Raw genomic sequence first — 24,929 nt, 5'->3', positions numbered from 1 at the left:
AGGACCTGAGAACAATCTTTGCAGCCCAGCACGTTACACAGCTCCACGATTGAAATAAAAGAGTCTTTTGCTCTGCCACAGCCATGGAGAAAGGAACTGCTCTATCTGCTGTGAAATAATCCTTTTGCACACTATGAAGATGTGTCTTTGCCAAGGCACCTTCTGATTAGTTTAATAAAAGAGCTGACTGGCCAATAGATAGGCAAGAAGAGGTTTGGTGGGAGAGCCAAACTGCGAGGACGCTGGGAGTCACCAGCAGACACAGAGGAAGCAGGCGATGGTAAACATACCGTACTGAAATAAGGTACTGGGCCATGTGGTAGAACATAGATAAACATATGGGTTAACTTAAAATGTAAGAGCTAGTTAGTAACAAGCCTGAGCTATCGGCCAAGGATTTATTGTAGCATGAATCTTAGAGAGTCTTATTAATAAAATCAAACCTGGGGCCAGTTATTGGGGTGAAATGCTGGATGGTCAGAGAGACAGAACAAGCCACAGCTATCTCACTTTGCCAGTTCCTCAGCTGGTCCTGTTTCCTCAGACTGGATGCCTCTGAGTCCTTATCCAGAATGAATCTCAGCTGAACTGTGTTGCTCCAAAGCCTGAAAGCTTAACTAGCCAAATGCTTCCAGTTTCTGGTCCTCACACCTTATAAACCTTTCTGCTTCCTACCACCACTCCCTGGGATTAAAGGCTGCTTTCTGGGATTAAAGGTGTGTGTCACCATGCCTGGCTGTTTCCAATGCAGCCTTGAACTCACAGAGATCCAGAGGGATTTCTGTCTCTGGAATGCTAGGATTAAAGGAGTGTGCTGACAGTTTCTAGCCTAAGTATCTTGTGGCTTTTCTGTTCTCTGACCCCAGATAAGTTTATTAAGGTACACAATATTTTGGGGAACACAATACCACCACAATATATAATCAATAAGTCTCTTTGTAGTTATTTGGGAGTGGATGGTGGGACAGAGCTGACCAGTGGTCCTGACAAATAACTCCACCTACATTTCTCCTCTTTGCTGAGGCATCTTTAACTACTTGTCTAGATGGCTTGTAGCTTTCAAAGGCAAGTTCTGTAAGTCATCAATCAGTAAGAAGAAACAGGCCCAAAAGGCTCTGAGATTCCAACATGGAAAGATGAAAGGGAAGTGCAGAAACAGCAATAACAGGGATCTGGGGAGGTGGCTCAGTTGGGAGAATGCTCACCCACCATGTACCCAGGTTCCTTTCTGTTGCTGTGATAAAACATTCTGACCACATATAACTTATAGAAGAAAGGATTTCTTTGGCTTACTTGTCTGTCATTGAGGGAGTCAGAGCATGAACTTGACTTAGAAACTATGGAGGGACACTGCTTGCTGGCTCATGTTCATCTGGCTTTCTTTTACAGTCCAGGATCGTCTACATAGGCAGTGGTGCTGCCTGCAATGAGCTGGTCCCTCCTACATCAACCACGACAATCCCCCCACATGCAGATCTGATCTAGACAATTCCTCAATTGAAGCTTTTCTCTCAAATGATTTTAGGCTCTGCCAAGTTGATAATTAAAGCTAACTAAGACACCAAGCAAATATAAAGACCTGAGTTCAACCCTCAGGATTCACAGAAAAATCTGTTTGTGATAGTGCTCACTAGTAATCCTCGTACTGGCGATCCAGAGACAATGGGGGTGGGGGGGGTGGGCAGGTAATTCGTGGATTGAAATGACCAGACAGACTCGTCTATTTGACAAGCTACAGACCAGTGAGAGGCACTGTCTAAAACACAAGGTGTGTAGTACGTAGGGCACAACACCCGAGGTTGGCCTGTGGCCTCCACATGCATGCACAGGCCCTTGGCAGCTCCTCACATCCTCTGGATGGTGTCATTCTGATTCCTGTCCCTCTTTCTTTGTTGCAGCATGATCTCCTTCTGTCCAGTCTGTGGCAAAAGTGTCAAAGCATCATTCAAGTTCTGCCCGTACTGTGGCAAGGCCCTGCCTGTAGAGGAGCATGCAGAAGCCCAGACTGGCACTCCGCGTCTTGTGTCATCCTTTCGAGGTAGGAACCAGTGAAGGCCGGCCCCATCCTGCAGTTTCTTACAGCTTCTGTAGTTTGGGCCATACTGTTGAAATCCCTGTCTACATACCTGTCAGAGGGTGGTCTCTGGGTCTCATGAGCAGAAAAGGGAGGTTTCTGTTGCAGTTAAGCATGTTTGAAGAAGCAGAGGTATCCATGGGAATACTGTCTAGCAAACAGTTTAACTGGACAGCTGTGTCAGCCATTTCTTAGAGGAAAGATGTGGAGCTGAAACCAACAGGAACACAAGCCAGACTCAGTAAACTGCAGCCATCCCACGTCTACATAGTCCTAGTACCTCACCAGACTGTTAAACGATCACAGTGCAAGGCAGGAGTTTGCCCCGCCTGCAGGGCTACAGCGGGTTCTCGACCACCCTAAGGACGGAATGATAGAGACAGGAGACACAAGGAAACACACCAAGTCTAGATTCTGATCAAGGTGCCACTTTATTTTTCTCCAAGAGGGTTTATATAGTTCCTGCAGGGTGGGGGGAGCAAGAAGCTGTCATCTGCATAAGGTGGGGCAAGCTAACAGGATGTTTGTATAGGATGTTTACAGGGTGAAAGGGTCAAGGGCTCTGCCTCAATGTCCTGTTGCTAGGCAACCTGACTGTAAGATCTAGTTCCCTGTCTTATGGGGGTCTGTATTTTTCCACTAACTAGAGATTCTATCCTTGTCCCTGACAGGAGTTGGACTATGTTGGATGCATATTAGCACACTGAGTATTTAGTGTATATTTCTTGTTCAGGGGCACACGTGGGGTTTAGAAGACAGTTTACAGAGGTCCGAATTCTCCCATGTGGGACCCAGGGATTGAACTCTTGTCATTAGGCTCAGTAGCAAGTCCTTTGACCCACTGAGCCATCTTGCTGGGACTTCTGTGCGTCTAGTCATCCTCGTGGTAGTTGTCAGCTGTCATGTTACTGGGGTGTGTCACTCAAGCGCATGGATTATGATGAAGTTAAAGGGTGTCTGGAATCACTGAATCCCCTTAGAATTGAGCTGCTGCAGGTATGGTAGCTGTGCTTGTAATCCAAGCACGTGGGAAGCTGTGGCAGGAGAATCATCATGAGTCTGAGTCCTGGGCTACTGAGTGAGATCCTGTCTCAAGAATAAAACAAAAATGGGGTGGAGACATGGCTAGTGGGTTAAGAACTCTTAAAAGAATAAAGCAAAAAGAATCAAAAGACACAAATATTTGCAACGTATGTTTAATATGTTTGCAAAAAGGAAACTTTAAATACATACGTATAAAAGCATATAAATACATATACACATATAATTGCAATCATTGCAATAAGAAACTTAGTGTATGCTTTAAATGGCAGACTAGATAGAGCTGGAGAATTTACTCAGAAGCTGGACACAGTGGTACATACCTGTAATCCTAGCACTTGGAAGGCTGAGGAGAATTGGAATTTTCTTGAGTTTAAGACCAATCTAGGCCATATAGCAAGACCTTGTCTTTTTTGGGGGGTTGGGGAGGATTGAGATAGGGTTTCTCTGTGTAGTCCTGGCTGCCCTGGAACTCACTCTGTAGACCAGGCTGGCCTCAAACACATAGATCATCCTGCCTCTGCCTTTCAAGTACTGGGATTAAAGGTGTGTGCCACCACCACCCAGCTGCAAAAACAAATTGCTGGGCCAGCAAGATAGCTCAGAATAGAAATGCTTGCTGCACAAGCCTGGTGAGCTGGGTTCAGTGCCTTAGCAGACAGTGCAAGGTGAGAACTGATTGCCAGAAGCTGTCATCTGACTTCCATGTGTGTGCACCATGGCATGCTCACACCTCTGTGTGTGTGTGTGTGTGTGTGTGTGTGCACATGCACTCGCTCACACACACTGATAATACATTAAATTAAAAATTTCAAAAAAGACGAGCTGGAAAAAAAAAATTTTCAAAAAAGAAGTTGCCTAGAAGGCAGCAGAATGACAAGTGATGGAAGATGTAAAGGAGGCTGGGGCTGGTGGAGGAAAGGTGATCAGGAAACGGAGCACTTGGACAGTGGGCAGTGGAGACAGCAGGACTGTTCTGCGAAGGTCAGAGGAGAGAGCATGGCTGACCCTGAGCACAGAGTTCAGGATTGCCTGTGCCTGGAAGGCCTTCAGAACTCTAATCTGCATTTGGTTCACCTTTAGGCTCAAGGAGAGAGCTGAACTCCAGTTCTGAAACCTCTCCCAAGAAAGTGAAATGGTCACACACTGTCACCTCTCTCCCACCCTCCCTCCTCTCTGACTGTGACAGTTCTGAGTCTGAAGATACCTTGAATTCTCCTGAGAGAGCCACAGGTGAGAGCTGGGGCTGGCCTGTGTCTGGATGGGGCAGAGAGGGGTCCTGGGACAATGTCTGGGACAAGGGTCTGGAGACATGGCTCAGCAGTTAAGAGTACTCGCAGTCAGGTTCAGTTCCCAGCATCGTGTCTGACGACTTACCCTGTTGCCCCATCTCCAGGAGGTCCAGTGCTCTTCTACTTCCACAGGTACTTAAGCGAAATTACCCACCCCACACCAACACAGACACATAATTAAAAATAAAAATGAAACACTACTGTTTCAACTGAAACATCAGTCAGTCAGCCCTGCCTGGAACCTCTTCCCAGTGTCCCCTTCCTGCTCATCCCCACAGGGAACTTTCACACAGCCGAGTGGACTCATTGTCCACAGTCCATGCTCTCTGCCTTGACTCTTACCACTCCACAAATCCAGCACCTATCTTACATCTGCTATCATTTATCATTCTGTATGTTTTCTAGACAATTTCTTTTGTTTGTTTTTTTGAGACAGGTTCTTACTACATAGCCTAAGCTGGCCTGGAACTCACAGCTATCCTCCTGGTTCAGCCTCCCAAGTACTGGGATTATGGGCACATGCTATCACATTCAGTTTTTGAGTAGTTTCTTCATCTCTATCTTCCAATTTATGAGTTCTTTCTCTAGCCATATCTAGCCTGCCATTTAAACTACATACTGTGTTTCTGACTCCATACCCCAGTAAATAGAAGAGCAACCTGAGGGTCTATCCATCTCTAAGCTCTGCTAATCTGTTCCCTCAGACCAGCTTGCCTTCACCTCCTGCAGGCCTGTCATGCTCCCCAATTCCCACCATTTAGAGACCTAATCTCTTAGAATCCCTTCTGAGCTGGTGAGTGTATATTGAGGCCTGTACTACCTCTGGCTAGACCTGCTCTCATTTATCCACTCATCACTTTTGGTTCCATGTCCCTTGTACCTCTTTTCCTGGCCTACATGTTCTTTTTGGAAGGGACCATACAGGACTCATACTATCTTCCCAGCCAATGCTGGGCAAGAGAGGCCTGATGTCTGGGTGTCCTTCAAGATCAATCCTGAATCTAACACTCTGGGTCCTCTGCATAGCTCAACACATAGCCAAAACCCATTTTGGGGTGAATGTCTGTAATGTCCTTTCTCCCTGGCAAATTTCTTTTAGCCAAAAAGACTGCTGTAGTGTACCCTGCCCCAGGAAGCCTCCCTTGACTTCTTCCAGCCACTTATCTCTTCTGTCCCCAATATCCACCTTGACTCCTTTGTCTCTGGTCCGATTCTGACTGGTTCTGTCTAGGTCAGAATCCCCACCACACTGGGAGGGGTCCAGACCTGACCCATGAGAGCCTCCAATATTGTGGAACAAAGATCCTGACCTGTGGGAGCTCGGGAGAATCCACACACAGGAGTAGGACCATGATTGGGCACTGCTTCTCTCCACGCCGCTTTATCTGTTCGTCTCCCTGCAGGCACCTGGAGCAGACCCCCGACCCCCAGAGGCAGCCCACAGTCCTCCAGGCTAAGTCCTCAGACACTGAAGCGGAGCCGAGTGACCACCTCACTCCAGGCTTTGCCCACGGGGACAGGGCTGACCGACAAGAAAGGGCAGCACTGGACACTCGGGGCCCTCCAGACCCGGGATGACCAAGGCATTCTCTATGAAGGTACACTCTGTCTGTCCCAGTGTACAGGGTGTGCCAGACCACGTAGCACCACATAGACGGTGTGTAATAGCCAAGGACAGCAACTTCAAGGAGGAAAGCACAGCTAGGGCTCGGGATTTGACCAGTTCTAGTCCATCATGGTAGGAGGGCACATGGAGCAGAGCAGCTCAGACCAGGCACCCAGGAACCAGAGGAAAGTGTCATGGAGTGACCAAGGCAAGGGATGACCCTCAGGGACATGCCCCTCGTTGCCTCCTTCCTCCAGCTTGGCCCCACCTCCCAGAGATGGTATTGTATTTGAATCCTTCAAAGGACTAACGCAGTTAAGGTCAGAGCCCTCAGGGCTTCATCAGGTCTGGAAGTCACCGCAGAGTCTCCCGGAACTGCACTCCCTAGCCTCGCTGCTCCTCAGGCCCGTCAAGTTGATGGTCAGGAAGAAGGAAGCATCAGGGCTGGGGTGTAGAGAAGGTGGCTGTCCTACTCACATTCTGTTGGAGCCCTGCCAAAAAGTCACTTAGGGGAGAAGGAGGTGGATTTGGTTCACAGTTCCAGTTCATGATAACAGGGAAATTAAGGCAGGAGCTTGAGGGCGCTGGTCACAACCATAAAGAACAAAGGCCAAAATTGAATGCGTATTTGTTTTTGTGCTGGGCTTGATGTCTCCAGTCTTAATAGCTCAGGACACCTTCCTAGGGAATGGTGCCACCCACGATGGACTGAGTTTTCCCACAGGCCAACCCAGTGTAGACAATCCCTCATTGAGACTTTCCCCCCAGCTAATCTAGGGTGTGTCAAGTTGACAAATCTAACTGTCACACTTGCCTAATGCAAGACTCTAGATTCATTCCCTGGAACTTTGAAGACAGGAGGGAGGGAGGCAGAGAAACATGAAGGAACAGGTGTTGAGGACCAAGGATGCACTTCCCCATGGGATCCAGAGAACTGGCTCCTGGTTCTGAGCAGCTTGGGGATCAGTGGCCCTGACACTCCCGAGTTCTGATGTCTCTCTCTTTGCCATTCTACAGCTGAGCCCACTTCTGCCCTCCCCTGTGAATCAGGGACTCAGAAGCATAGGTTCTCACTCAAGCTGGTGAGTGGTCCAAGGGCAACTCAGAAGGAAGGGTGGAGGGCTTTCAAATTTACCCTTGACCTCTGAGTTCCCTTGCAGCCTGGGGAGCCCACCCTGAAAATAGGGTGCCCCTAGTCTGTGAAGAGCCATGGGACTCTGACCAGACACACTCCTCTTCACTCGGGAGCAGAGGTGAGGCTCGCCCCTGCACCTGCCTTTGATGGTTCCTGGTCATGTGACCCTATCCCCACTTAGCTCCAAGATCAGTACTGTTGGCTTCTTGTGCCTACATGCTCACTGCTTCCTGCTTCCTACACAGAGTATGTTTGTCGGGCACTGTGTGTGTCAGGTTTTTGTGACAAAATTTCTGTGTAAAACACATCAAGGGAGGAAGGATTTATTTGGTTCATGATTTCAGTAATATGAGTATATCGTGTGGGGAGGGTGTTGCCAAGCAGAGCACCTCACTTGGCAATCATGGGGGGAAAGATGTAGCCAAGAGCAGCTCTCGTAGCAGCCAAGAAGCAGAGTCCGAGAGAGCATGAGCAAGAGGATGTGGAGGTGGAGTATGTCCAGCCCCCTGAGGCCTAGTGCCATCCGCTTCAGAGTTCCTATGTGACGGACCCCAGCTAAGTGAATCCCGGGCACTGTCACTGGACTCGGGCAGCAAGTCTTTGAGGTAGCCACTGCATTCAAAACGTAACACACGAGAAGAAAGGAACGGAGAGAGAAGGGGAGAGGGAAAGAGGCAGGCAAGAAAGGAGTCAGCGGGGTGCAACTCGGGAAGTACAGTGCCTGCCCAGCACACAGCCCTGGGCTCTGTCAGCGGCACTGCACAGCGAGGGGCGGGGCATGCCTGTCATCCCAGCACCTAGAGTGTGGAGGCAGGGGGATCAAGAACTCAGTCTTCAGCTACACCAAGAGTTTGAGGCCAGCATTGGATACATGAGGCTATGTCCTAGAAGAATACGGGGCTGTGGAGGTGGGGGAGAAAGAGAAGGGAAGGGAGACCAGGGGAAGGGAGAAAGGAGAGGGCTATTGGACAGACACCTGGCTGTGTTTAATGCTGTGATCTTTAGAACCAAGGTAGAAGAGTATATATAGTTAGAAGACTTGGCTTGACGTGTGTCCCGTGTGTGTGTGTGTGTGTGTGTGTGTGTGTGTGTGTCCAATCTTTAAAGTATATAAATTTTATTTTATGTGTATAAGTATTTTGCCTGCATGAATATTTTGGTACCACTTGCATGTCTGGTGCCTACAGAGACCAGAAGAGGGTGTCAGGTCCCCTAGAACTGGAGTTACAGGTGTTTGTGAGCTGCCTGGTGTGGGTGCTGAGAATCAAACCTGAGTTCTCTGCAAAGCAGCCAGTGCTCTTAACCACTGAGCCGTCTCTTCAGCCCCTGATACACCGTGGGTTTTTTTTTTTTTTTTTTGGCTGTTGTTGTTTTTGGTTTTTGTTTGTTGTTGTTTTTGTTTGTTTGTTTGTTTTGTTTTGTTTGGAGACTGGTTCTCAGTAACTAGACCAGGTTGGTCTGGAACTCCTGGCATTTCTGGTCATGCCTTCATTGGCCAGAACTTGGTCGTGAAGCTGTGCCTCATTGCAAAGCAGACTAGGAAATGAAGTTTTTAGGTAAGGGCCACATGTCTAGGGCAAACTTGTGGATCTTACCATAATAAAATAATCAAAGGGAGGTGAAGTGTGATCCTGATTAGTCATAACAGTAGAAACCAAGAGTCAGATATCAGAGTGAAAGCTGAAAGATCAGAGAAGCAGAGCAGCAGCCACTAGACTTCTTACCTCTATGAAATCTCAGACCAAAATGGTAAGGATCCTGTCTCTAAGAATCCTCAGACTGAATGGGGGTGAGATCCTGTCTCTACCCGGCTTATATTCCTGTCTCCACCTCCCTAGTGCTGGGATCAAAGGCGTGATCCTTCCAAGTGCTGGGATTAAAGGTGTGAGCCACCCATGTACTCGGGTCAAAGGCATGCACCACCACTGCCCACTCTTGTTTCTTTTTTAGACTGATTCAATCTCATGTAGCTCAGGGTAGCCTTGAACTCCTGATCTTCTACTTCCTCCCTAGTGCTGGGATTAAAGGTGTGTGCTACCACTGCCTGTCCTCTATGGCTAACCCTCCAATCTCCAGGCAAGCTTTATTTGTCAGAACACAAACACAGTATCACACAGCAGGGAGGTGGGTACTGAGAACCCCAGCCTGCTCAGTCACGATTCTCCGGGACTGTCCTGCTACAGGGACAGGAAGAAACGGAGTTGGTTGGTGTGGCACTGGGGTCTCGCTGGGAATTTGGGGCCCTTGCCCAGGGGAGTTTGGTATAACAGCCACTGCCCCTCTCTCACCCCCAGGACTCCAAGGATGGGCGCCTTTTCAATGAGCAGAACTTCTTTCAGAGGGCAGCCAAGCCTGCACAAGGTATTCCATAGGGATTGGGCAGGAAAGTTGAGTCAGGTGCTGCGGCCCACAAGGTACTTCACGGGGACAGGGCAGGAGAGTTGGGTTGGGTGACAGGTCCTCAAGGTATTCAATGATGTGGTGACCAGAGACCTGGGTCTGCATCCACTTGCACCCACAACCTGACTCCCATCTCCTTTAGCCCTCTGGCCTCGGAAGACAGGCGGGGCTCGCCTGTAGCAGCTCCGGAGGGACCAGTGGTGACCCATGAACGCTGTGTGCTGGCTGTCACATCACAAGTTGTTAGGGAAATTTTTAAATCAAATTGGTTACATTCAGAACAAACATACTCATGATGCCTGGTGTCCGAGTATTTTTTTCTGGGTTCTGTTAGCTGTACTCTCTGGGTTCTATGAACCTGTCATGTTGTGAAGAAACCACACGCACATGCTCTGCCCCTCTCCAGCCGCCTTCACTCCTGTTGTGCTGCCCCCTTGAAACAGCCTGCTGGGAAGTGTTTACCCCATAGTAGTAAGTAGCTGAACTGCCAGCCCCTTGCGTCTCCCCACCAGCCTGCACCTGGCCAGATCTCAGCATACCCGATCCTTCTGCACTAGCCCAGGGGCTCAGTGATGCTATGGCTGGTTAGACTTCTATTCATCTTGCCAGCTTTGCGTGTAAACTCAGAGATGGCCCTGTCCTCCCTCCCTCCTCCTTTCCTTTCTTTCATTATTTTGAGACTGGGTCTCATGTAGCCCTGGGTTTCCTGAACTGGAAATGTAGTCAGGGATGACCTTGAACTCCTGATCTTCCTGCCTCCACCTCCTGAGTCCTGGCATTACCAGTGTGCTCCACCACATTCAGTTTTATGCAGTGCTGGGGATGGGACCCAGGACGCTGTGCGTGCTAGGCAAGCACTCGACCAACTGAGCCCATAGAAGCCCTTCTCAGTTGCTCCAACCTCTGGCCCTCATGCCCGCCTTTTGCATGCTTGCTTAGAAATTACTGGCAGACATGGATCACAGATGTGCCCACCCTGGCCTCACCTCTTCTCACTGTCACCCAGAAGGATGTCATACCAATGAGGACAAATGAAGAGACCCAGGGTCTGGTCTGGGCTCTCTCTGCTTCTGGCCTAAGCAGGGCTTGTTCCTATGAGCCTGGCATCTGGCTGTGAATCTGACCCTGATTCTCTGCCTCCTGCAGTGAACAAGTGGAAGAAACAGTTCTTGGTTCCGCTCCTGGCCATCCCCACCTGCGTCGGCTTTGGCATTCACCAGGACAAGTACAGGTGAGCCACCTCACTTGCTACCCTGACCCCCTACCCCACCCAGTGGCCCCTCTGCTGCATGAATGGGCATTTATTTCTCATGGGGATGTCTTTGCCTTCAGAATAGGGCTGTGGCTCATGACTAGGGTAGGTCCAGCTTTTCAAGTGATGAGTTTCAGTCAGCTTGACTTCCAGAGCCACAGATGACCTGGGCATGTGTTCCAGCAAAGTCCCACTGCCTGTAATTGTGCTTTTCTTTTATCTGGGCAGCAGAGGGGAAGGGAAAAGAGCAAGGTGGAGCAAAGCCGCAAAGAGTGAGGCTAAGAGACCCAAGAGTAAGGGCTAATATACCTAAGAGGCTCCCTGCTGGCTGAGAACTGGGGTGCGGGAATGGTGAAAATAAATGGATCTGTTTACAGTTTGGCTGAGAACTAAGGGGTGAAGAACCTAAGTTCTCATACCTGCCCCCAGGGCAGTGTGAGTACTTACAGGAAAGGGGGACGGTGAACCCAAAGGTAGGATTCACAGCTGTAGATTAGCACTGGTGGGGATAAGTGTCCTAACTCACCTTCCCTGTTCCTGTGGAATGCCTTGTAGGGCTTGACATCCCACATCTCCAGCTCCCATGATTCTCTGTCTTCTAGGTTCCTGGTGTTCCCCAGCCTGGGGAGGAGCCTTCAGTCAGCCCTGGATGACAACCCAAAGCATGTGATATCAGAGAGATGTGTGCTGCAGGTGGCCTGCAGGCTGGTATGTATCTCAGGACCACTCCACATCCTCTTCAAATCCCAGCTTCCCCATCAGGCAGATGGATTCATCTTCATGGATGCAGGGAGGCCAGCACAGCAGTGGTCTGGTCAGATAGGTGATGATGTCCCTGGAATCAGCCTGGAGGCACAGCCTGGAACAAAGGTGCAGGCCGTGTATTTGAGCCTGGACTCTTGGGAAGATTGGGGACTGTCAGGATGCTGGGTGGAAGGATGGTGGTGGGATGTACAAGAGAAGTTTCTAGGCCAAGGAGACAGCTTGGGCCAAGGCTTGTGTCTTGCTTACTTTTTTATTGCCAAGACACTGTGACCAAGGCCCACTTAAGGAAGAGTTTATTAGAGGCCATGATGGCAGCAAGGCAGTAGCGGTGAGAAGGCAGCAGAAGCAGCTGAGCACTCACACCTTAGAACCCCGAAACAGAGGTAGAGCATGCACTGGGAATGGTAGGAGGCTTTTGAAACTTCGAGCCCAACCCCAGTAACACCTTCTCCAACAAGGCCACATCTAACATCTAATTCTTTTCAAACAGTTCCACCAACTAGGGACCAAGAATTCAAATACCCGAGACCATTGAGGACATCTCATTCAGACCACCACAGCTTGTACAGAGACGTTACTCATTCTTACATTCATTCATTCACTCATTCATGCTTGTACTAAATGGTCACCAAGTACCCAGCGTTCTCTGGCTGAGATGGAGTAGAGAGTAGCCCATCCTGTCTTCATGTCTTCATTCTCACAGTTACATGGACAGGGCTCTGGTAAACAGTTGGCTTTTAGAAATGACCTCTGCTTGCCAGTAGCCCTGGTGGTGCACACCTTTAATCCCAGCACTCGGAAGGTAGAGGCAGGTGGATCTCTGAGTTGGAGGCCAGGCTGGTTTACAGAGTGAGTTCCAGGACAGCCAGTGCAACACAGTGAAATCCTGTCTCAAAACAACAACAAAAAGAAATGACCCTGCTTAATGAAGAATGAGCAGCTTGATCATCATATAGCTGCCGATGTGAGCACCAAGGGGGTGATGTGCTTGGTAGGTGAGGCCCAGTCCTAGCACAGTCTGGAGTGGAGTGGGGCTGGGGTCAGTGTGTGCAGAGGCCATCACGCAGAGTCGCAAAACCAGGTAAGGAGCAGGGCATGCTGGGAGCCATAGGAATGCTGGGCAGGTGAGACAGAAAGACCCTCGGGCCGTGCCAGGTAGAGCTGGAACAAGGAAACCAGAGGCAAGATGAAGGCTCAGGTGGAGAGGGTGTGGCTGGCAGAGCGTCCTGGCCGGGGAAGGAGAGATACTAGAAGAACAAGTGGCCCCAGGGTCAAGGAGGGGTCTGGAGATAGACGCAGGGTGTGACTGACACCCGGATGGAGCCTCATGACAGTCCAGAGCTCAGTGTAAAGTTGGAGCTGGAGATGCAGCGGAAGTTGCTGGGAGGGAATGTAGCTCAGCAGCAGAGCTACTGCTAGAACCTCAGTGAGGGGCTCAACAGTCGGAGGGCGCTAGGTACCCCTACAGAGGGCGCTAAGTCTGCACCGGAGGCGGGTGGAAGGCAGGCACCACATGCCTGGTAATTGCTGAATTCTTCAGGAAGTCTAACTTGAGCCAGGATCAGGATGCTACTACAGTGAACTTCCTCATGCTACACTAGAATGTGGCAGGATACCCCCTGCAGTGCCCCCTAGGTTGACAGGATAGCCCTGCAGTGCCCCCTAGGTTAGCAGGATAGACCTTCAGTGACCCCTAGGTTGACAGGATAGCCCTGCAGTGACCCCTAGGTTGGCAGGATAGCCCTGCAGTGCCCCCTAGGTTGACAAGATAGCCCTGCAGTGCCCTCTAGGTTAGCAGGATAGCCCTTCAGTGACCGCTAGGTTGACAGGATAGCCCTGCAGTGACCCCCGGGTTGACAGGATAGCCCTGCAGTGACCCCCGGGTTGACAGGATAGCCCTGCAGTGACCCCCGGGTTGACAGGATAGCCCTGCAGTGACCCCCGGGTTGACAGGATACCCCTGCAGTGACCCCTAGGTTGACAGTTTTGCTCCTTTCCCATTGTCATGGCCCTGTCAGTCATACTACCTCAACGCCTTCTTCCTCCAGCTGGATGCTCTACAGTTCCTCCATGAAAATGAGTATGTTCACGGGAACCTGACAGCTGAGAATGTCTTTGTGAATCCAGAGGATCTAAGCCAGGTGAGAGCCAGACCCCTCCAACACACATACATGCATGAATGCACACGCACACGCACAAACACCCTTTTTTGTGGTGCTGGGATGTGGCTCCATTGGTGCAGTGCTTGCCCAGAATACATAAAACCCTGGATTCCGTCTCTGAGCCACATAAACTGGGCATGTTGGCACACACCTGTCATCCTAGCATTCAGGGAGTAGATACAGGAGGGTCAGGAGTTCAGTCACCCTAAGCCAGATGTGGTGGTGTATGCCTTTAATCCCAACACTCAGAAGGCAGAGACAGGTTATCTCTATGAGTTCAAGGACAGCCTAGTCTACATAGTGAGTTCCAGTACAGCCAGGGCTATGTATAGACCCTATCTCAAACAACAGCAACAACAACAAAAAGTTCAGTCATCCTCAAATGCATATGGAGTTCCAGGTCAGCCTGGCGTATATGAGCCCTATCTCCAAAAACAGTCAGTGTTACAATTTGAATATGAAGCATCTTTCCAAAGGCTCATGTGCTGGTAGTACTTTCAAAGCTGAGGCAGGTGGAGTGCTGGGAGGCCAGGCAAAGTCAAGAGAACAAAGCAGCTTAGGTGTTAAGTTCAGTCCTTAGAGTTGAGGTTTGTGTGTGCCTGGATCAAAGGACGCTGCCACCACATGAGACTTCTTTATTGATGGAGCCATCATTTGGGGGTGTCTTTGCAAGGTGATGGAGATCAGGAGTGGGGCTCCAGGAGCATGCCTTTCAAGGATGTATCCTGCATTGTCCCTGTTTCCCCTCCATTGCTCTCTCTGCTCCCCAGCCACTGAGGTGAGCGGTCCCCACTACACCCCTGGTCCACCGTGATGGTCAGTCTCACCTGAGGCCCAAAGCAGGATGCAGCTGCGTTTATGCCTGACCTTCTGCAACCAGTAGGCAGCCCCACGTCCTCCCTTTACAGCTGTCGGGGATTAGACGGGCAGCTGCTGGCACAGGCTCTGTGCCCACGTTGGAGTCTGACACCAAGGTCTGTGTGCCTCCTTGTCCACAGGTGACCCTGGTGGGCTATGGCTTCACCTTCCGCTACTGCCCAGGTGGCAAGCACGTGGCCTACAGAGAAGGCAGCAGGAGCCCCCATGAGGGGGACCTGGAGTTCGTTAGTGTGGACACGCACAAGGGATGCGGTGAGAGGCCCAGCACCTGACACTCGGTTCTCGTCCGGGGCAGCCTTATGGGTTCTTAGTCGAGGGTTGTAAGGGTGCCATGATGGGGACTGGGAGTATAGACAATGTCCTGGCCATGTGAAGGGTTTGTCACCCTCAGCAACAAGGAGGAGAACTGGATGGTGGCCTTTGAGCAGTGGGGATTTGGGGTTTAGGACAGAGGACAGCAGCTTTGTCGTACTTCCAGAGGCTCAGAGACTGAGACCAACCTGGCAGAGGTGATGAGGCTGCCTTTGAGTCACCTAGGAATGCAGGCGTAGAAATGGGGCCATCCATTACTGGACCATGAGATCTTTGTGGTGTCATGAGAGTTAAACATTGAACAAGAAGAGGATCCTGTTATCCACGGGAAGTGTGCAGGAGGGGTGACAGCCCTAGGCAGATTCTCCAGCCCCTCTTTCTTGAATCTCAGTATCATCCATCTGCCTGTGTCTGTGCGTTCATCAGACTGTGGTCCCTGAACAGCGTGGTGCCTGTACTGCACCAGGGGCAGGCGGTGAGGCTGCTAGCACTTAACTTAGCACACAGCTACCTGAACAGTGAGTTAGGAGGTAAACGGAAAGTGTTGGCCCCACACTGTTGGCTTCTCTGCCCTGTCCTGTCTCCGCTAGGATGAGGTAGCTCCATGCTGCGTCTTTTCCCACTTAACTGTCTGGGAAATGCACTCCTGTCCGTTTGGGAGATGAGAGGCCAGGCCTGGTGCACAGGCCCCCAGAGCTCACTGGATAAGTGTATTAACAAAAGATGACTAGATGGAGGAATTGGGGTACTGATGTAGGTGACAGGCAACAGAGTGTGTGAGAGTAATGGGGAAAATAAGGGGGGCTGGGGGCTGAGCAGTGATGGCTAAGACAGTCTTCCAGGGCTGGATGGTGGAGCATCCAGACTGAGCCCCCACCTCTCCCCTTTCTCCCCAGGGCCCTCCCGCCGCAGCGACCTCCAGACCTTGGGCTACTGTATGCTCAAGTGGCTTTATGGGTCCCTGCCATGGACAAACTGCCTTCCCAACACTGAGGAGATCACTAGGCAGAAGCAGAAGTAAGTGTAAGCGTCTGCAGCACCCAGTACTAGCCCAGGCACTTCTTCAGGTAGGGGAAGAACTCAGATCCCAGCAGGGAGTGGGAGGGATGCAAAGGTGGCCACCCACAGAGCCACGGCCCTCTGCAGCCTCAAGTGAATTCTCTGTGGTATGTTCCAGCAGAAGAGAGTGTGTGTGGGCTATGCCGGGCCGCCCAGGGTTGGCTTCTGGCTGCACTGCTCTGAACGCTGGGAGAGTACCTTTACTTCTTGAGCCCTGCTGTTCGCTCACCATGAACTGCTACATAATTAGCACGAGTCACAAGCTGTGAGCATTAGGAGGTGAGTGGCCAGGGCTTCATTGCATGCAAGACACCACAACTCATTCACAGGCTGCATTCACAGGGCATGCACCCCTAGCCACCCTGCCTCCATACCCCCAGGATTAATGCCTTGGTCTCAGAGTGTGAGTCTTCAGGTCCTAGCAATTGTTCTTGAAGCAGTTGGTAAGAAAGACAGAGGGAAGCAGTATACTGGGGGTTCAGCACCAAGAAAAACTGCAAGTTCATGAGCTAGGACTGCCGTTCAGCACCTAGGATAGCGGCAGGAAACCTGTTTGGGACTGGGGACTATGTGACACCAAGCACAGCAAAAATGGCATTGAAACGAGGCACTCTGCTGTGCACTTGGCCAACAAGGACAGTTCGATGTTGGTGGGAGCCCACCAACACTGCAGCTTAGTCAGTTATGCTGGCTTATGTCTCAGGTGGAGAGCCTCGACCCTCCAACGTGCATCTAGTTTCCTTATGTCCACATTCTGTTCCCACATCTCCTGGCAACAATAATAATAAAGTGGTGCCATAAACTGTAAGAAATACTGTGGGCCAGCCTTGGCTTGAGTGTGGACACAGAGGTCATGGAGCAAGAAGCAGCCAGAGCAGGTGAGGGTGGTGGCCTGGAGCAATGAGGGAACAGAGACACCCTCTTCCCAGGTTGCAGAAAGCAGTGAGTGGCAGTGGGTCCTCCTGTGGGTCTAGGAGCGTGGGACCGTGAAGGATATGATGGAGACCAGGCCACAGGAGCTGCTGGTGGGGATTTGTGTTCCTGAATTTTAACTCTGCACTAGGAAGCCCCAGGCAGGCTGTGAGCTTGGAGGGGTAGAGCTGGACCTGGTCAGAGAGAGACCGTAGGGCCCTTACAGAGTCACAGAGCAGGAGGCCTGAAGTGGGCCCATAGCCAGGACAGGAGCATGATAGGAACTGAGAAGCAGGAGGATGGGCTTGAGAAAGCTTGGCTGGGAGCAGGAGAGAGAAGAAGGGGAAGCCAGCCTGGCCGTCTAGACTAGAGAAGCGGTGGGGCAGGGGACTTGGGGAGGGTCCAGAAGCACTGTCTGTCTTTCCTAAGTGGGGTGTGTGTGTGTGTGTGTGTGTGTGTATGCTATCCTCACACATTAGAACATGTCATATTGTGAATTCCTACTGAAGGTATCTGTAATAACTAATCCAGTCTTGTGGGTGTTCACTTGTGAGCTCACACACAGTCACCAAACATGCAGATTCCTAGGCCTGGAGGTAGCTCAGTCAGTACAGTGTCTGCCTAGCACCCCATGAGCCAGGTGTAGTGCACACCTGTAACCCCAACATTGAGGAGGTAGAGGCAGGAGGATCAGGAGTTCAAGGTCATTCTTAACTACAGAGTGAATTAAAGGCCAGCCTGGGCCACATGACATTATGCCTCAAAAAACAAAAACTTTAATAATACTATGAAGGTTGCATATTAACTGGTGGATGAAACTCCTCTGAGCAGAGGCTTTGGGAACTGGACCCTTAGTTCCCCCACACTCAACACTGCCATCCAGAGCTGTGGTTCTGGATCCACTAATTGAGTTCTCACAGCAAATCTGGTAAAACATGAATACCCTGCTTGAGAAGTGTGGGCCTTGGATGTGTTTGTGAGTGCTCATGCGTATGTGTGTGTGTATGTATGTATCAAGGACACTCCATCTTAACACATCACTCTCCTTTCCCATGTGCTTCTCCCGTGAAGGTTCCTGGACAGCCCCGAGCTCTTCGTGGGACTTTGTCGCCGCAGGAGCAGGGCCTCAGGTGTGTCCTAAATGGGGAGAGGCAGCCGGGCCTCGTGGCCGGGGGCCTTTCTTTACCTACTGTGTCTTTCCTCTTTGGGTTTTCCCAGTTCCATGTGTACTGTGTGTACTGCTTGTAGGAAACAAACAAACAAAACCATGTAAAAATGGATAATGTCTCCCAACGATAACTGTGAAAACACACACATAATTCTTGGGTTGTTTTGCAGCTGGGAGTGGAATCCAGGGCTGGTGCATGCCAGGCAAGTGCTCACCACCCAGCCACATCCCCAGCCTTTACACATCCTTTTGTTTCCTTTTACTTTTAATTGAACTTTATACATTTTATCTATTTAATTTGGTACAGGGTCTCCTATACCAGCCTAGACTGGCCTCAAACTCACTGTGTACTCCAGGCTGTCCTTGAACTCCTGGTCCTCCTTCCTCTACCTCCCAAGTGTTGGGATCACAGGCAAGCACCATGCCTGCATACACATACCTTGCTTTACATTTTATTTATTTATTTTTACTTTTGTTTGTTTGTGCCTGTGTGTGTGTGTGTGAGAGAGAGAGAGAGAGACAGAGACAGAGACAGAGAGAGATAGAGAGACACAGAGAGAGACACAGAGAGACAGAGAGACAGAGACAGAGAGATAGAGAGAGGAGAGAGAGAGAGAGACAGAGACAGAGAGAGACAGAGAGAGAGAGAGAGAGCCAGCATGAGTGTGGAGGTAAGAACACACCTTCAGTGCTCTCTTTCCTGAGGATCAAACTCAGGTTGTCAGTCTTGGTAGCAAGCGCCTTTACCCACTGAGCCATATTGATGGCCCTGTAACTTTTGTTTGTTTTTTGAGATAGGGTTTCTCTGTGTAGCCTTGGCTGCCCTGGAATTCACGCTGTAGACCAGGCTGGCCTCGAACTCACAGAGAGCTGCTGCCTCTGCCTCCTAACTGCTGGGAGTAAAGGCGTGCGTCACCGCTGCCCGGCAGACCCTGTAATTTTTTAATAGAATTATAGTACCCAGATTGGGTCCCTTGTTTTCCTTGTTTGAGACAGGTAGATTGTGGAGGTCTCTTACATGAGTACTGGTAGGATTTTGTTGTTTGAGACAGGGTCTCACTTGTATCCACCGCCCTCAAATGCTGAGACCAAAGGCATATGCCTCCAGCCATTTGTAGGATTTGGTCAGGTTTTTTTTGTAATTAAAAAGTACATAGTGTCTTTGACTTCAAAACTGAATTATAGTCTGGGAAGATGTCTCAGTGGGTAAAGTGTGCCATGTAAGTGTGAAGGCCTGAGTTCAAATCCCCTGATCCTACATGAAGCCAGGTGCAGTACACATTTCTCTAAGCCCAGCGCTCCCACTTTGGGACAGAAGGCAGAAGTAGAAGTCCTGAAGTCCATGGGCAGCTAGCCTATGCACACAGCAGCACCCCAAGAGGGACTGCTTCACACAGGGTGGGGGTGAGGACCAACACTCAAGGTTGTCTGACCTCTACATGCATGGTGAGCCACACATGCACCTGCATTTACATGAACATGCTTACGTGCATGCACACATAAATATTTAAAAAGCTGAGGTGGTGGTTTTGTAGTCATGAAGTTAATCTAGTGGATGAACACTAGAAGTCAGAAGAGGAGGAGGAGGAAGGGGGTGGAGAGATGGCTCAGTGGTAGAGTATTTACTGCACGCCTTTAATCCCAGCACTCGGGAGGCAGAGGCAGGCGGTTCTAGTGAGTTCAAAGCCAGCCTGGTCTACAGAGCGAGTTCCAGGGCAGCCAGGGCTGCTACACAGGGAAACCCTGTCTCCAAAAAACAAAACAAAACAAAACAAAACAGTGCTTACTGCTCTTCCAGAGGACCTAGGTGCTGTTCTCAGCACCCACATGGCAGCTCACAACCATCTGTAACTCCAGTTCAGGGGATCCGTGCCCTCTTCTGGCTTCGTGGGCAATGCACACACAGGGTGCACATAAACACACATAAATCATAAATAATCTTTAAACGTTTTTATAAGGCACAATGAGGACTGTGTGTACCAAATAGTGGGGTGCTTGAAAAGCAAGGGTGAGGTCCCAGTGTCCTACCTCCGAAACTTAACGTTTCAAGCAAAGAGAGTTGTGTGGTATAAAGAAAGAGGGAGCGTCCTGCCCGCCCCCCACAGCCCTGCTTTACAGAGTAGCCTTTGTCAGTGCCAGCACGGCGAGCATGTGCATCGGTGGCTGTCACCTCAGCGGTGGCCTGAGACAGATGCTTTGTTGATTTAGGTGTTTATTTATTTTTGGTTTTTTGAGGGTTTCTCTGTGTAGCCCTGGCTGTCCTGGAACTCACTCTGTAGACCAGGCTGGCCTCAAACTCACAGAGATCCACTTGTCTCTGCCTCCCGAGTGCTGGGATTAAGGGTATAGGCCACCACCACCCGGCCAGATGCTCTTTTTGAAAGTCTATTTTTATTTCATAGGTATGACTTTGTTGCCTGCATATATATCTGTACACCAGGATGTGCAGTGCCCATAGAGGGCAGAAGAGGTGTTAGGTCCCCTAGAATTGGAGTTACAGATGTTTGTGACCCAATATGTGGGCACTAGAAATTTAATCCAAGCCTGATGTACTTCTGATTCATTTCTCCAGCCCCAGATTTTGTTTTAGATCTAGAGGCTTGGGTTGGGTGGTATGTGGTTCATCTGCTGGTCTTCACTGTAGCGCAACCTCTGTGGCTGTTCCCTGTAGCTTTTCCCATCTGTCAGTCACTGGGAGGTGTAAGGCTCCAGTCAGACAGCTTCAGCTCTGCTGTGCAGTGGCGCTGTGGGGTAGACTCCTCATAAGCCCAGAATAGTCTAAGGCCGCCCAGGAGGTGGGAAGTAACATTCAATGCTGAGGGAGGAGAGATGAATGTCTGTTGTGGGGGCAGGAGTGCTGTGCATACCAGCCTCGCTTACTGCATCTAGTTTCCAGCGTATTGTGAGTTTGGATCTCAGCATACATGTGAAAAGCCTGCACAGCACTTACAATCCCACTGCTGGACACAGCAGAGACCGGTGGATCGTTGGGCCCTGATGGCCAGCTATTCTAGCTGGATCAGTGAGCTCCAGGTTAGTGAGAGGCCCTGCTCAGAAAACAGGGTGGAGAATGACACCTGAGAGGAGGCAGCTGCTGTTGACGTCTGCATTCGACACACACAGACCTGCACATAGAGAATAGCATACGCACTAGAAAATAAAAAATATCCCCCTGGGGGTGTTGACCTGACGCAGGGTAAAAGCACTTGCTGCCAGGTCTGATGATGGGTTCAAGCCCTGGGAGCTGTGTGGTAGGATAAAAGAACTCATTTCCCCAAGTTGTCCTCTGACCTCCACGTACACGATAAGTAAATGTTAGGGGAAAGTACCGCTGGACTGGAGAGATGGCTGGACAATGCCTGCTGCTCTGCAGAGACTGGAGTCCACTTCCTCGGCCTACATTGTATAGCTCACAACTGTCTGTGACTCCAACTGCAGAGGAGCCAAGACCCTCTTCCTGCTCTCTGAGGGTATCCCCCACCACACACACACACACACACACACACACACACACACACACACACACACGTCATCATTATCATGCTAGGTGTGGTTGATGCACACCTTTGATTCCAGCACTTGGATGGCAGAGACTAGTGGATCTCTGTGAGTTCTAAGCCAACCCGGTCTATATAGTGAGTTCTAGGTCAGCAAGGGCTACATAGAGACTCCGTCTCAAAAAAAAAAACAAAAAAAAACCAGTGGTAATAAAAATGGTACCATCAGCCGGGCGGTGGTGGCGCACGCCTTTAATCCCAGCACTCAGGAGGCAGAGCCAGGCGGATCTCTGTGAGTTCGAGGCCAGCCTGGGTTACCAAGTGAGTTCCAGGAAAGGCGCAAAGCTACACAGAGAAACCCTGTCTCGAAAAAAAAAAAAAAAATGGTACCATCATGGTATCATCCTGTTTCCCCAGCTTTCAAGAGATCAAGGCAGTAGGATTGGCAGGACCAGCCTCTGCTACATACTGGTACATAGTAAGTTCCAGGCCAGCCTGGGCTACAGAGTAAAGCTCTATAGGCTTTTTTTTTTTTTAATTAAAAAAGAGCCCTTTTCTTCTAAGCTGTGTGATGTAAGCCTCTACACTTACTTACAGGCCAAGGTTACCTGATATGGCTGGCAAGAAATTACACCAGGCTTGAGTTGGAGGGCCACAGCAAGACTGAGGCTGTGACAGTTTTATTGAGAGCAATCAGACTTTGTATACCCTTACCAGAAACAGAATATAGTGGCAATTGCCAGGATCAACACATTGCAGTTGCCAGGATATGATGATGTTGCAAGCTCTACGGAGTACACAAGGTTAATGTCTGAGACCAGTTGTCCTGCCGAGCTTCCATGCCTCCTCCACTACTAAGGGAACATACAGAGAAACACAAAGCAGCCTGAATGCTTCACTGCCTGAGGGAGTGCCTCTGTTCTCAGGAACTGAAAAGCATGCAGTGCCCCAGGAGCCATGAGCTCTAACCCGAACAATCTAGGATGCATGCCTCTCAAGGCAGCTAGGCCAGGCCAACCCCACGGTTCCCTGCAGTGTGGCACACCTCTTTTTATGCTGCCGTGAACTAAACATTGTTTTTCTTTTTCTAATGGTTGAAACCTTTTTCAAAGAAAACTCGTGGCTTGTGTGCAGCTCATGCTGGTCACAGTGATGCTCATCTGCTTCTCTCTGCTCTGTGGCTCCTTTTGTGCACTCTGCTCACATTCCCATCCTGCCTCAGCTAGAAGCTGCAGGCGTCATGTTAGAGGGGCACATAGGTTTTCCTCACAGAAATCTGTTGTGAAGTAGTATGGAATGGGAAGTGGATGGGGGTGGGTGATTGGTCCCAAGTGACAGCTGCTGACACTGACCGGTGAGCACTCTGGTGTTTGCCATCCACTGATGCTTCCCATACATGGACAGCAGACATGGGGACTTTGAAGTGGCACTGAGCACAGGGGACTGTGGATGCCACCTCTCAGCCCTCCTGTGCTTTTGGGTGTCTTAACCACAGAGACCCTGCAGGAGTACCTGAAGGTGGTGATGGCCCTCAATTACGAGGAGAAGCCGCCTTATGCCATGCTGAGGAACAGTCTAGAAGCCCTGCTGAAGGATCTGCGGGTGTCACCCTATGACCCCCTGGACCTCAGGATGGTGCCTTAGGTGGAATCCAGGTGAGGAGGTTGTTGTCTTAACCCCTTACCCCCAACCAGGCTTGTGAGGGACTGGTTGCCCCAGGCCGAGCTCCTCGTAGACCCCCATGGGCTCCTTAAATCAGTTCAAGAGGAAACCAGACAGCTGGAACTCAGCTGGGTGATCTGTGGTGGCCAGAACGTTCTGAGGGCACCCAGGTGTGATGATGTGTACCTGCCCCACTTTTACTGTTTGTTTCAGACAGGGTTTCATGAAGTTCAAACTCTATGTAGCTGAGGCTGACCTTGAGCCCCTGATCCTCTTGTCCTACTCCCAGAGTGCTGTGGTTACCAGTGCCACATGCCCAATGGCATGCTGAAATGGAATGCCAGTCCCATTCGCCTCATGACTCACCTCATGCCACCTTCCTGCCCAGCCCTGCCTCCCCCATCAGCAGTGACTGACTTTGCGCTGCCTTGTCTCAGACCCCTTGCCTCCACACTGCAAGCCCTCAAGGCTGTTGTCCCTCATTGTTAGTGTCCCTCCAGTGCCTCCCAGAAGTGTGGCAGCACGGAGGGCCTTAACACCCTAAAGTTCCTTGCAACCATGTTTATTATTTTACAGAGCTTCCGACTTGCAGCTTGAAATAGAATGTGAAGTAGTATGTCGAGGCTTTCTGTTTGAACTCATATACCCCTAAAAGACATGCGAAGCAGCCCTCTCAGTGTTGGAGAACCTGAGTCATCTCCCATAATGTGAAACTTCCTCATCCCTCCACAGTTGTGAATGGAGGTGACTGGATGCTGGTGGCCGCAGTGACCACTCCCTAGGGCCCTCCATCCATGGGCATTTCTGTGATTCCGTAATAAACTGTTTTTAATCAATGCCTGGAGAGTCCAGTGTTCACAGTTCTGGGAGAAGCTTTCTCCTCTTCACCCAGCCACTCAATCCCTTCATTCCAGCGGGCCAGAGTGATAGTGCACACACAAAGCCCAAGGGGCAGAGACCAGCCTTAGCACAGCAAGAAAATGTCAATCAAACAATCTTCCAACTTGCTCCTTCCTACTTTCCTAACGTCAGTCAGCCGTCCAGACAGTATGGCACTTCATCTAGCCACCGTCACACCTCCAGCCTTCTGTTCATACATCCATTCATGCTTCCATCCTTCAGCTACCTTTCTTTCATCCATCTGCCTAGTACTCCATCCTACCAGACAGGGTTTCTCTGCTCTTCTGGAACTCACTCTGTAGACCAGGCTGGCCTCGAACTCACAAAGATCTGCCTCTGCCTCCTAAGTGCTGGGATTAAAGGTGTGTGCCACCACCGCCTACCCAAGATTTTCTTTATTTATGCATCTGGCTGATTTCACAGCTTAACAAATTGTGACTGGTGTTGCAATAAACATGGGCCTGTGGGAATCTCCTGGCGTGATGACTTCCTTTCCTTCAGTGTGTCAGGATTCATTAATTTTGTTTTATATTTTCTGAGGTACCTCCATACTGGTTTGCATAGTTGCTTCCCAACTTTCCAGTTCCACCAACAGTGGATAGAATTACGTTTGCCTTCCATCTTCGCTGGCCTGGAGTGCTCTGCTCAGCTGTGCTTTGTTTTGTGGATAACCATTCTAAGTGAGGAGAACTGGACTCTCACTGGAGTCTGATCTTTGTAATAGTGCCCCGGGGGTCTGTGTTCTATTCAGTATCCAGTTTTGGGTTTTTGTTTGTTTGCTTGGGAGAGGTGAGACAGGACCCCACTATGAAT

At 50.2% G+C, this 24,929-nt stretch overlaps 1 protein-coding gene across 1 annotated transcript in view; it reads left to right on the top strand.

The window, feature by feature from the left end:
- Positions 1-24,586, top strand: part of Vrk3 (VRK serine/threonine kinase 3) — a 31,592-nt gene extending 7,006 nt beyond the window's left edge. The window contains exons 3-15 of the mRNA XM_052714075.1: positions 1,899-2,038; positions 4,199-4,348; positions 5,811-6,005; positions 7,031-7,095; positions 9,443-9,509; positions 10,695-10,779; positions 11,403-11,508; positions 13,614-13,706; positions 14,726-14,858; positions 15,815-15,935; positions 17,961-18,019; positions 23,050-23,209; positions 23,793-24,586. Of these exons, the coding sequence (XP_052570035.1) occupies positions 1,900-2,038; positions 4,199-4,348; positions 5,811-6,005; positions 7,031-7,095; positions 9,443-9,509; positions 10,695-10,779; positions 11,403-11,508; positions 13,614-13,706; positions 14,726-14,858; positions 15,815-15,935; positions 17,961-18,019; positions 23,050-23,198 (1,362 nt within the window). The 5' untranslated portion in view covers position 1,899 and the 3' untranslated portion in view covers positions 23,199-23,209; positions 23,793-24,586. The remainder of the gene's footprint in view (positions 1-1,898; positions 2,039-4,198; positions 4,349-5,810; positions 6,006-7,030; positions 7,096-9,442; positions 9,510-10,694; positions 10,780-11,402; positions 11,509-13,613; positions 13,707-14,725; positions 14,859-15,814; positions 15,936-17,960; positions 18,020-23,049; positions 23,210-23,792) is intronic.
- Positions 24,587-24,929: the final 343 nt, after the last annotated feature.

Source organism: Peromyscus californicus, unplaced genomic scaffold (assembly GCF_007827085.1).
Source record: "Peromyscus californicus insignis strain IS unplaced genomic scaffold, ASM782708v3 Scaffold_4__1_contigs__length_199733344, whole genome shotgun sequence".
Taxonomy (NCBI): Eukaryota; Metazoa; Chordata; class Mammalia; order Rodentia; family Cricetidae; genus Peromyscus; species Peromyscus californicus.
The sequence above is the reverse complement of the archived record's forward strand: the minus strand, read 5'-3'. Positions and strand labels throughout refer to the sequence as shown.